General features: G+C 40.8%; 1 protein-coding gene across 1 annotated transcript in view; it reads right to left on the bottom strand.

Annotated features, from left to right (window-relative positions):
* The window catches only part of LOC117957860 (zinc finger protein 638-like), a 31,923-nt gene that overhangs the window by 8,389 nt on the left and 10,330 nt on the right, over positions 1-13,204 (bottom strand). The window contains exons 4-14 of the mRNA XM_034893943.1: positions 12,575-12,604; positions 11,702-11,907; positions 10,108-10,301; positions 5,579-5,794; positions 5,065-5,163; positions 4,914-4,951; positions 4,743-4,789; positions 3,404-3,438; positions 3,169-3,288; positions 1,238-1,369; positions 1,043-1,084 (exon numbers count right to left, since the gene is read on the bottom strand). Of these exons, the coding sequence (XP_034749834.1) occupies positions 1,043-1,084; positions 1,238-1,369; positions 3,169-3,288; positions 3,404-3,438; positions 4,743-4,789; positions 4,914-4,951; positions 5,065-5,163; positions 5,579-5,794; positions 10,108-10,301; positions 11,702-11,907; positions 12,575-12,604 (1,159 nt within the window). The remainder of the gene's footprint in view (positions 1-1,042; positions 1,085-1,237; positions 1,370-3,168; positions 3,289-3,403; positions 3,439-4,742; positions 4,790-4,913; positions 4,952-5,064; positions 5,164-5,578; positions 5,795-10,107; positions 10,302-11,701; positions 11,908-12,574; positions 12,605-13,204) is intronic.

Raw genomic sequence — 13,204 nt, 5'->3', positions numbered from 1 at the left:
TATGAAACTTGTACTCGGCAAAAGTGCTTTATCCGTACCGGATACTCGTTTCAGCCGAGTATTCGGCTCATCCCTACAAACTAGTCTAATGTGATCAAAGAGTATATAGTGAACAAGAGAGATAACTAACATTTTACAGAGGAGATTGGCATCACTGTTTTGAGATTTTGGCATATATTTGGGCCTTTTTGAGTTTTTGCTTTTTATGAGGTATGTTTATTATGTTTTTTGTTTGCATATAGGTGGTTTTAGACAACAACAATGCTTGTATAGCACTACTGTGGGTGTAACCCTAACCCAATAAATATGACATTATGATCTTGATTAAGTAAGTATGATATCAATATCTGAAAGATTCATGTTCCGTTTTATTTATTTATTTGTCTTTAAGGACCTACAACCATTTTTAACATTCAAGTGACCTCATTGCAGCACAGGTATTCTAATAGCCCAGTTTGTCCTGAAAGAAATGATGTTCATATCTTGACTGTAGACAACAGGGTTGATGTTTTACAAGCTTTTTTAGAAAACAAAACCAGACATGCAATTGTAAAATCCTTAGGGTTAAAGACTGCGCAGGAACCATGACTTAAGAAGAGTATTCTTGCTTATCTACATCTAAAGAGAGTTTTCCAAAAGGTTCTTTTAAACTGCTTAAGCCAAACAGTAAATAAAGCACACTGCATCACAGGGACAAATGAAAGCTGAATAATTTAATGTTAAGCAGCTACAGGATGTGTTGTAGAGCACAGTCGCAGTGCAGTAGCTTTATTAAGGTGGGTTAGTGTAGGAGAATTTTATGTAAATTTACCTTTGGATCTTCAAGACATACAAACAATTTTGTATGATTAATTAGCTAAACATTGTCAAGGGACTACAGATGAAAACTCCCTTTTGACTTACTTTAGCTCATTTACAGCTAAGTTTATGAATGTGCACTGTCCTTGTTAAATCAACAAACTAAAAATGAAAGGGGCTGTACTCTATATTCAACCCTTTAAAAATAAATTGGACAGAGAACTGCACTGGTAGAAATACTCACTAATGGGTCCACTGATCCCATCAGAAGATTGTAGAGAGCCACCTGTGTAAAGAGTTTTTTAGTACAATCATTGTTCAACACGGTACAATGTCAAAAAAACAACCTCTCAAAGTTGAGATCAAAGACAAAGAACATTAGACACCAGCAGAGAATAATGATTTTCAATATACTGTGGGTAAGTGATGAGAGCCCTACCGGAGTGCTGAGACTGATACGCTGTTTGAGATGGATCATCTTCAGCTCGCGGTTGTTAATCTTCGCAGGCGTGAAGTTGTAGATTTTCACCATCTCTTGAGCAATATCTATGTCTGGCACTGACACCAGTACCTAACATACAAAAATAATTTCAGAATTTGTTGTGGGCATGTCAGCCTACTGTCATAGTGTTTTTAACTAATACAGTGGTGTGCGTAAGTTTACACAGCCATGCTTAAGTTGATTTAAAAGGAGGAATGAAACAAATGTATATTAATCTTAATCCCAAACTTCACATACCCTTCACAATACCAAGAGATTGGCATGGTTCTATTTCAAATAACCTTAAAGCAGTTTTGATTTGCACTGAGAGATGAACTCATGGAACTTATGTCCTTAAAAGGTTGTATTTTTCCTATTTTTTTTAATTAAAGCAAATTCAATTTCAAAATTAGTTTTTTTATTCCTCTTTTTAGTCAACTTTAGCTCGGGTCTGTACACTTAATGCAAACCTCTGTGTATCCTTTCATAGGATATTTCAATTTCAATTTTCAATTTTATTTATAGTATCAATTCATAACAAGAGTTATCTCAAGACACTTTACAGATAGACTCCACTCCAGAATTTACAAGGACCCAACAGTTCTAGTAGTCTCCTCCAGAGCAAGCAACAGTTCGACAGTGGCGAGGAAAAACTTCCTTTTAGGCAGAAACCTCGGTCAGACCCAGGCTCTTGGTAGGCAGTGTCTGACGGGCCGGTTGGGGTTAAAATAAAGAGTGGAAATAACAAAAATAGAAAAATAGAAAAAAACAAAAAAACAAAAACAATATGGTCTGATATGGTCATCCAAAGACATTAGCCACCCTGAAAAAGACATCCTGGGCACTTTTCACTGTCAATCATTATTATTAGTTATTAGGGCTTTCAAAATGGATGTACTAATAATGAGCAAATTCCTAATTAGGCCATTAAACACGCAGTTACCGCATGTACTGTACGTTCTGGGATGTTGCTCCGTATATAATGAAATCCGGAAGCTGCACCAGTAACATTTTGGACAATGTTTTTCCTGAAAGATGTAGCATTATTTAAGACCCTCTTGGCGACTTATAAATGAAATCAACGGGAGTGGAGGGCTAGCAGAAACAAAGATCCTTAAGCAGAAATGGATAAAGAAAATGGTCTTTTAAATGGCAAGTTCAGTTTCAAAGACCTTCCAGAAGGTTCTGAAATCTTATATCCCTTTTGAAGTACATTTAGAACAGATTTCATTACGAACGTTATTGTGCCTCCTTACTGTAAAGCATAATTGCCAGGGTTTCCAAACCTTCTTAAACAAGTGATTCAAAGTCTGAGATCAACAAAGGAAAAAAAAACCCACAATTTTCACTTTTTTGTGAGGAAGAATCTTTCACTCCCATGTACAAAATCATTTCTTCCAATTACAGGCACAGTTGTGTAAAGTTATCTTCATCAGTACAGCATTCACCACTGTAGTCGGGGTGGCCATCGTCTATGCTTCTATAGTTTTGGTCTATGGTTTTGACCCTTGGCAACGAAGCCATTATCTCACCAATTACAATTGAGTGTGCATTAACTTGCAATCTAGGAGCAATGATTTGCCCAACCTGTTTGCGGTCAATCAAATTTCTTCTGATTGTATTTTGTAGCAACAAGTAACAAAGATACTTTGGGGAAATATATCAGAGTAAACGTTCCCAGAGATTTAAATAAGTAAGTAAACTACAGAAAATTTGACTGAAGTGCAACACTAGTTGTTTGCACTGGTTTGTGGCCTTGACTTAACGAAAGCCAACAATCTTGCAAAAAATGTCCAGGTACTCAGGACTTGCATTAGCTTACTGCTGTCCAGTTGTTTGTCTTCTCCACGAAACAGTACAAGTTTCAGTTAAAGTGTTTAAACACCAACCTTTCCGATTTGTGGTGCCTGGATGATGTCAGAGGGAGTTCCAAAGGGCTTGACTAGGTTGATGATATCATTCTCTGACCAGTCACTCTCAGGACAATCTGAGATCAACACCAAGCCCTTCTGTAGAAACATTTGATACAAGAAATTTGCAAATCTGGTGTCCAATTAATCACACATAAGCCCCAGAATATGGTTGACAACCCTCACCAGCCCCTTATACAATGTTTATATGTACCTCATTATATGTCTTCTGGTCAGCGTCACCTCCTGCTGAGTTGGGGGGCAAAAGTGCGAAAAGAGGTACAATTAGTATGTTTTTTTTAAACCAAAAGCACAAGCGATGACAACATAAACCTGTCTTCATGTGCCTTAGCTACAGAAGTGGCACATGGAGCTACTAGCCTGTGGGTCCACCACTTGCAGGAATTGGCACTGGGATCATTGTGAGTTGGGTGGAGGGCAAAGGTGTTTTACTATGGCATCACAGACCTGGTAAACCCAAATGTGAATGTAGTGGACTGTTCTTATTATTCTTAACAACTACTCAAAGCGCTTTTTTATACTACAGGAACCATTCACACACATTCATACAGTGTGGCTGAGGCTGTAATACAAGGTGCCACCTGCTCATCAGATTAACATTCACACATTTACCCTCCGAAGGCACAGTTTTGGGGGCAAGTAAGGGTTCAATGTCTTGCCCAAGGATACTTTGACATTGGACTGCAAGGCCAGGGATCGAACCACCAACCTTCCAATTGGCTGGTGACTGCTTTACCACTGAGCCACAGCCGCCCAACTTGTCATCAAGACGGGTGAACTGGGAACGCTTGGCCTAAGCGCCTGTCCGGAAGGTCTTCAACTGCCAGCTAAGGAATAATTTATTGTGCATCCCAGGGGAGGTTGGGTATATGGAATCTGAGTAGGCTATGCTCGAAAGCTCCATTTTGGAGGCGGCAGCTTGAAGTTGAAGTCAAAGGATTGCCTGCTTCCTCAGCAACCTGCTTGGTTGGCCCAGGGTTCTCCTGAACTAGCAGACAGGTACCAGGGTGGCTGAAGGGCTGGGGCGATCAACAAAGCAAAAAACCAAGGTGTGGCAGGAGTTTGTTGAGGCTAAGAACTGCAGACCCGGACTAAAAATTATAGATTTTTGATCAAGATATATGCTTTAACGCCCACTTAAAACAAACCTCAAGAACAGCCTTTTCTCACCTTCGAAACATTGCCAAAATTAGCAACATTCCATCTCAAAACGATGCTGAAAAACCAGTCCATGCATTTGTTACTTCCAGACTGGACTATTGTAATTCTTTATTATCAAGATGCTCATATAAAACCCTTAAGATTCTCCAGCTGATCCAGAATCCTGCAGCACGTGTTCTGACAAGAACTAAGAAAAGAGATCACTGTTTAATGGAAACCCTATGGCGAATCAGAATTGAGTGTTCACATAGACCATGGTTTAACACTCGATATACAGACCATTTCTTAAAAATTATAGATTTTGATATATTAACATTATGTAAGCATTTCATTGGTGGCTATTGCAGACTCCCAGTTTATTGGTTACATACCAGGGTCTTCCACAGTAGCACCATTGTCCTGTCTTGAGGAAGGGTTTCTGTGAAGACAGTAATATTATTAGTAGAGTGCAACCAGAGCAGTTTTGAAATTGGCAGGGTGACTGCACAGCATGTGGGGTTAAAAAAGGAAGGATGCTTGAGTGGATGATAACTGTGACAAACCTGTTGTTAAAGTCAGAGGACTGTCCTGCGTCAACTTTCTAAAACAGATAAATAAATAAGGTGTTAACTGAAAGTGTACATGAGACTACATAAATGTGTGACAAAAAAACAAAAGCAAAAGAGGCAGTTTTTTTTTTATTTCGCATGGTACCTTGGCTTTTATAGCAGTTATTTGTTGGTCTCTGATGGAGAGATTTGGGCAGTTAGCCAGAGCCTGGGCATCTTCAGCCTTCACCAAGCATACAGATGCCTGCAACAGGGGAGGAAGACAAAGTTTTAATGTGGGACTATGATGGAGTTCTGCAACACAGAACTGTTCCTGCTAGCATGTTGTTGTTTTTTGCTAAATATATAAACAAACTTCAACAGTGACATAAAACGCATTAAAACAGATTGTAAACTTAATTATTTGTACTATTGTTACATAAGCATATTGACTTTACAAATGAATGAACAAAACTTTTGAATTGTGTTAATTCTAAAAGTATGTATGTTTATGGGTTGCTAAACTCATAAACTCAATGTCCTTTTCTTATATCCAGCTTACCTTTAATGCAATGTATTATTTTATTATGCTTTCATTTTTTCATTTAAATCTATCAAACCAAATCAAATAATTCCCTACACAACTCATCAGTAATCAGTACATTACACTTAAATAGCACCTTTTGTCCTTCACAGTTCTCGCTCTCTTCCTCTGAGCATGGCATGAGGATCACGTTGTTGATCTTGCCAAAGGATCCCACCAAGTCAGTAACTTCCTGCTCAGACGCATCCTTGGGAATGCCCGTCAGATAAACCAGACGATCTGCAACAGATAAATCCTGGAAGGCTGGAGTCATCACTTTTTTCTTCTTCTTGGCTGGTGGAAGCTTGGCAGACTAGGAACAAACAGCATAGATTTAATGTTAGTTTTAGGAGAAACCATTTTGAGAAAAAGCAAACTAATGCAACATTCTACTAATTTTGTCAAGAACTTATGCAGTATGTACAATACAATATGTAATTCTTATGCTGCTAGGGGTCTCTCAACCAAAACAATAACAAAAGAGACTTTTTGATGACAATGAGACAATAAGCTAGCATGGGATAATGGGAGTGGTTTTCTTCTTTGTTAAAACAACCACCATTTCCATTGTAGATCTATCAGACATGACTGACAGAAATAATGTTTAAGGTCTAGTTGATGTATTAAAGTTTTATTCACATTACGTTTCATAGCGTTTATTTATGTAATTCTAATGAAATAGCTGCAGTTTTCCCCACAGAATCAGATTCTATTTGGGTAGGTGGTGGCGAGCAAGCTAAGATTACCAGGAAGCTGCAACTTAACACTGCATAAATCTGCTGTTATTTGCTTCGTAATATTACATAATAAAGTAATTTATAAATGAAAGGCTAGCCTATTTACCAGCCAGATGAGCCCCGGACGCATCAGTTGACGTTATCCACTCGAGACAGTATTCTGCTTCATAACTTGCTAGCAATTTGTCCGTGTTAGCAAACAAGCTCTGAGCCATCTAAAACGACAATTTCATGATATATTTCACATGCCAGTGTCTCCTCTAGGGGTTTATGCAAGCTTGGTCTTGAATTGCCAGACCTTCCTCCACAGTGCGAGGAGGTCTGGTCAGTCCATGGGAGAAAAACATGCTCTGGTTCATTGGCATTTCTTTAAACCAATCAGAATAGTCTTGGGTAATGCCGGACTGAGCAACTCTGCAAAAAAAATTTAAAGAAGCCATATCTTAAGTTTTCATGAGCTGCCGACCCAAAAAACTGAGCATTTACAAAGACAAAAGAGGATAGAGATGTGACAGATCAGCCACATTAACCTAATGATATAACAGACATTGTATTTATTAGCTTAACTTAGAAATATAGTTAGGGTCTGATTTGTTAACATCACTATGAGGCACACAACATGTGTTCTCTACATAATAAGCTTTTAGGTTGATTATGAACCAATCAGCTGAGAGACTGGCGTTTCCCCAGCATGCTCTGGGTCTGTCTGGGCCTTGCAGACAGTAAAAAGCAACTGCACTGTCTGCATGTCAAACCTGCAGCCGCCTTGATCTCAAGAGATTATCACTGCCCAGGTGTGCATGACGTCAGAGCAAGTCGGAATCAAGTAGGACACAAATCTAACTGGCATGCAACGGGCGGTGACTGCCGGTGAATGATTTTGCGCAGACCAGGCTCATCTCAAACAAGCCTACAGTAATTCAAAAAATGATAATTCTGTGTTGCAGAAGACGTAAAACTAGCAATTGAGACTATAAACTCGTGTTTTAAAGTGAGAAGTGGGTCACTTTCCCATAGACTTCAGAAACCAACCTCCTTTTGCAACCGCACGTGTCCCCCTCCGCTGGAAAATAGACAGAATACAGGTCTAAGGCACTTCCGCATTTGCAGCACTTCGCCAAACCGAATGCTTTGTCCATTGATATTATAAAGCCTATGGTCTGTATCTACCGTTGTCTAAATAAATGGTGCTTTACGGTTCAACAGCTTAAAAAAAATAAGCTATGGGTTCTACACAGTAGCTTTTAGGCACTTTTCTGTTGTTTGTTAACCAACAGAATTAATGATGAGTTACCTTCATGCAATATAGGAGAGCCAAGAGTTGCCTCAACACTACACGGAGAGAACTCAGCATATTCCTATTTGGAATGGTCCAATGATAATTTGATAGGAGTCAAACATGTACCTTTCACCAAAGGATTTTAATTAGTTATTAAACTGCCATAAAACCCTAGACTGTTTCATCTGATTTGTGGCCGTATGTTTTGGACACTATGGTGAAGAGAGGGGTGGAGCTATCAACTGATCATCATCTATTGGTGAGTTGGGTCAGGGGATTGGGAAAGACTCTGGACCAGGTAAGCCCAAACGGGTAGTGCAGGTAAATTGGGAATGTCTGGAGGAGGCCCCTGTTCAACAGAATCTCAACTCACACTTCCGGCTGAGCTTTTCGTGCATCCCTGTGGAGGCTGTGGGCACATTGAACCGGAGTGGACAATGTTCAAAGTTTACATTGCTAAAGCTGCCGTGGATAGCTGTGGTCTTAGGTGCCTCGAGGGGCGGTAACCTACGAACACCATGGTGTACACCGGTGGTTAGGGATGCCGTCCAAATGAAGGAATCATTCCAGGATATGCTATCCCAGAGAGATCCAGAGGCAGTTGCAAGGTCCCGAAAGCTCCAAAGGGCTGCAGCCCCTGCTGTGAAAGAGGCAAAGCAGCGGGTGTGGAAGAAGTTCGGAGAAGACCTATAGAAGGACTTTTTGTTAGCACCAAGGTGCTTCTGGAAAACCGTTTGCCACCTAAGGAGTGGGAAACGGGGAACTATTCAAGCTGTCTACAGTAAGGATGGGATGCTGTTAACCTCAACTGAGGAGGTAAGAGGGCGGTGGAAGAAACACTTTAATCCAGCTAATCCCTCTATGGTAGAGGCAGAGCCGGAATATGATGGGGGATTGTCAATTTCCCTGGTGGAAGTCCCTGGGTTAAACAACTTCACAGTGGCAAAGCCCCAGGGACTGATTAGATCCGTCCAGAAATCATGAACGCTCTGGGTGTGGGGGGGCTGGTTGCCTCAACATTGCGTGGAGGTCTGGGACGGTGCCTGGGGAGTGGCAGACCAGGTTGGTGGGTCCCTACTTGAAAAAGGGGGACCAGAGGGTGTGTGCCAATTACAGGGTATCACACTGCTTAGCCTCCCTTGTAAAGTCTACTCCAAGGTGCGGGAAAGGAGGGTTTGGCCGATAATCAAACCTCAGATTGAAGAGGAAAAAATGCAGACTGTGTCCTGGTCATGGAACAACAGATCAGATCTTCACTCGCAAGGATCCTGGAGGGAGCCTGAGAGTATGCATACATGTGTTTTGTGGATCTTGAAAAGGCGTACGACCGGGTCCCCCGAGAGATACTGTGGGAGGTACTGCGGGGGTATGGGGTGAGGTCCCCTCTCAGGTCCATCCAATCTCAGATGACCAAAGCAGTAACTCAGACTCATTTCAGGTGAGGGTTGGCCTCCGACAAGGCTGCGCTTTGTCACCAATCTTGTTTGTAGTATTTATGGAGAGTATATCGAGGCGTAGTTGGGGTGGGGAGGGGTTGCGGTTGGGAGGGCTGGGGATCTCATCGCTGCTTTTTGCGGATGATGTGGTTCTGATGGCATCATCGGCCTGTGACCTTCAGCATTCACTGGATCGGTTCGCAACAGAGTGTGAAGCAGCTGGGATGGGGATTGGCACCTCTAAATCTGAGGCCATGGTTCTCAGCAGGAAACCGATGGAGTGCCTTCTTCAGGTAGTGAATGAGTTCGTACCCAAAGTGAATGAGTTTAAATACCTTAGGGTCTTGTTCACAAGAGAGGGGACAATGGAGCGGGGCATTGGTCAGAGAATTGGCGCAGCGGTATTACATTCAATTCATCCCACCTTTGTGACAAAAATTGAGCTGAGCCAGAAGGCAAATCTCTCAATCTGCCGGTCAGTTTTCATTCCTACCCTCAGCTTTGGTGATGAAGGCTTGGTCATGACCAAAAAAACAAGATCCAGGGTACAAGTGGTTAAAATGGGTTTCATTAGGAGGGTGGCTGGCATCTCCCGTAGAGATAGTGTGAGAAGCACAGTCATCCGTGAGGAGCTCGGAGTAGAGCCGCTGCTCCTTTGAGGTGGTTCAGGTGCCTCCTGGGCGCCTCCCTAGGTAGGTTTTCCAGGCACTTCCAGCTGGGAGGAGGCCTCGTGGAAGACCAAGGACTAGGTGGAGGGATTATATCTCCAACCTGGCTTGGGAACGCCTTGGGATTCCCCAGTTAGAGCTGGTTAATGTGGCTTGGGAAAGGAAGTTTGGGGTCCCCTGCTGGAGCTGCTCCCCCCGCGACAAAACCGGATAGGCGGACAAAGATGGATTGATAGATGGTTGGATGGATGGATGGATGGATGGAAGTGCTATTTAATCAACATAGTGGATTAAAGACACCCTAGCAGGTGTTTTTTGTGGTTGTGTCAATTTTTGCGATGCTCACTGAACACATATTTAGGTGCAAAAGTAATTGTCTAAATAGAACACAAAACATTACTTACATTACATTACATTACAATTGATGCCACACACACAAAGGTTCTGAATTATCACACTTCAAAACATCTTCATCTGATGATTGCATTTTGGTCCAAAACACCCACTCTGTCAGCAGCCTTGGCGATTCCGATCTTAGTCGTCTTTGTTCCAGGCTTCTTCCCGCTCTTGACCATTTTGGATTGTAATGGTCCATGTTTGAAAGTATGATCTGGCTTAGAGGAGGATGGATGTCTTCTGATGTCAGTGGAGAACTTGGTTGAATCATATTGACGCTTAACACCACTGCGAGAAGACCCCCCTATAGAGAAATCGTGAATCAGAGGGAGGACAGGGGAGCAAATAGAAATGGTGAAGACATTTTCAAAAATAGAATTCAATTAAATTTAGTCAATATACAACTATATAAAAAACAATTAAGTTCTTGTTTTTTGGGTTATTTAAAATCCATATGTGTCATTATGAAAAGTTCTAATTGACCCTGGCTTCTTCAAATATGGGATGAAGTCCTATACAATTTTATGAAACCACGATATATTGTCTACTTCTGCAATCTCATTAAATGGGATTATCAATGTCACACATACCACATAATTGCAACATCAATGGTTTGATTCCAACAGGGGACTTTTGCTGTATGTCAAACCCCTTTTATCCACTATGTTTCTTTTTGTTATACACTATAAACTCTCAAACTCAAAATGCCAACAAATAATCTTGAAATAAAAATTATCCACACTGACTAACCTGATGATTCCCTGTCCCTCCCTTCAGGCCAATGCTCTCTGAAGGCCACAGAGGTTAGATGTGAGCGAGGGGGACTGTGGTCCAGGTGATGGCTGTGGTCTAAGGAAAGCAAATGAAGATGGGTTTAAAAGTGGGCATACTAGAATAGAATTTTTTTCTGATCAAAGTCACCTTAATACCAAGTGAAATGCAATATTTCCTAAATAATAAGGCACAGTAGACACGTACCCTTCTGTGAGCCTGTATCAAAATAAGTAATGCCCTTCAAATATAGCTATGCTTGAGAATAAGACAAAGACACTTTCTGTATTAAAAGATGCAGTTAGTGATTCTGCGCAAAGATTGTTATTTGACTGCCAAACAAATACAACCTCCCTTGTTTTCCATTTAGGATTGCCAGGACTGTTTATAATAAACGTAGTTCTTTTCACACATAAAATACAGAGCTGGGTGACCCTGTGAAGATATTCACTGAACATAATTTACTACACCTTTAAAAACCTATAACCTGTAACAAATCTTATTTAGTAGTGTTCTACATCTGTGAAAATAAGTGTCCATTATAAATCTGATGAAAGAACATTGAACTTAACCCCTAGCATGAAGAATGTACTGAAGTATGTTAAAGTATTAATTAAAAAGCTTATTAGCACGTACCCTTCCACTGATTAATGGTCATTGTGACCAGTAATGCCCACTGTGTGCATTGGATCCTGACACAATGACACATTTTTGACATCTGATGTACCCTTCAGTACCAAGGGGTTCAATAAATGATGGATTGGTAATTTAATTGATTGTTAATGGATTAGAAATAATAACGCCAATATCAAGACAGCCGGCCAATAGGATCCTAAATAAGGTCTGTCTAAGAATGCCCCCCATTTCATGCAATTAAGTTTTATATTTTCATACATTTTACATATTGTGCCTACTCTCTAGCATGGGGTCTACCTGTGTAGTGTTGGTGGCGAGGTTGATGGTGAGAAGAGTAAGGCCTCGTGGAAAGCCTATAGGGGTGGGGGTGGGGGTGGCCCACCCTATGTTTGCCATGAGGAGGGCTTGGGGTAGGAGAACAAGAGAGGGATCGAGAAGCAGAATGGGATGGAGAGTGATCCTTGGGATCCCACAGAGCACGGCTGCCGTATCGTCCACTCCGACTAGATAAAAAATAATCATTAACAAGACAAGTAGTAGTTCAAAAACCATGCATTTGCATAGATCAGTGGCCTAGGTCATACCTATTATTAACATGTGTCTTTGGGGATACGATCACAGCAGACAGTGGACAGCTCTAAATACGTCAGTAATGAGTCTCCGCATGCCTCATGAGTGACCACTAACTGCACTTAATTTCTGTTTGCATAGATACCCTACATATATTAATGAAATAGTTTGTTGTTGTGTGTGTGTATACATTTTAGTTGTTACTGTCCCATATATCATTAGGTATTACAGAAACTTGCAATGACTAATTAAAAGCTCTGCCTACAGTTTATGTGCGCTGAAGAGCATATTTTTCTCCAGCCGACTGCAATTAAATTTTGTTTATATTATCAAATCATAAATGTTATCTCAAGGCACTTTATAGATAGAGTAGGTCTAGACATACACTATAATTTACAAAGACCCAAAAATGACAATAATTCCCCCAAGAGCAAGCATTTAGTGCAACAGTGGCGATGAAAAACTCCCTTTTAAGGCCCTGACACATAAGGCCCTGATACATTAACACAGACAAGTTATTTGAAATTTGTGAGTCCTGACAACTGACAGGAGTGACTCCCACTGGCTGCTAGTCACAGCTAAAAGCAGAGTCCAACTGACCTTGATAGATTTGGTTTCCAGTCAGGGTACCTTCAGAGACGCACACAAAAACAGTGGTTAGAATGTCAATTAACATTTAACTACTCCTAAACTTGTATCTGAAAATAATTATCAAACGCAATTGTATATATCAATACAAAGCTGTACTGTTTAAAATCTGCAATTTGTAGTCAAGTGCAGAATTGAGTCACTTTGCGACAAGTAGCCTACAAAATGCTAACGAGAGATTTCTGTAATGTCAATACAGTAAAAATTGACCTACTTAACGAAATTTGGTCACAGCTTACAAGCTAGCAATCACAACAGTCACCTGAATGGCGTTTTGAGCTAATGTTGGCAAACGAACAATCAGATAGCTAAAACGTTTTTGTTATTGTTTGTAATGAGAAAAGTTTATTACGTTACAGATTTCACAAATTTCAGTATGACACGTTATGCCGTAAACCGTTTCATGCAGCATGAGCAACTCGCATCTGCAATCGACTCACACTGGGCAGTGACAAACGTTACACACACAAAACGCTGAAGGTGTGTTGTTTTTTTTATTCTGGGCATGTGGCTGTTGCCACAGCCAGAAGACAAATTCTTTTTTTTTTTTTTTTTTAATAACCTTGAGGCAGCAAAAAAGAC

This window comes from Etheostoma cragini, chromosome 2, assembly GCF_013103735.1.
Source record: "Etheostoma cragini isolate CJK2018 chromosome 2, CSU_Ecrag_1.0, whole genome shotgun sequence".
Lineage (NCBI taxonomy): Eukaryota > Metazoa > Chordata > Actinopteri > Perciformes > Percidae > Etheostoma > Etheostoma cragini.
The sequence above is the reverse complement of the archived record's forward strand: the minus strand, read 5'-3'. Positions and strand labels throughout refer to the sequence as shown.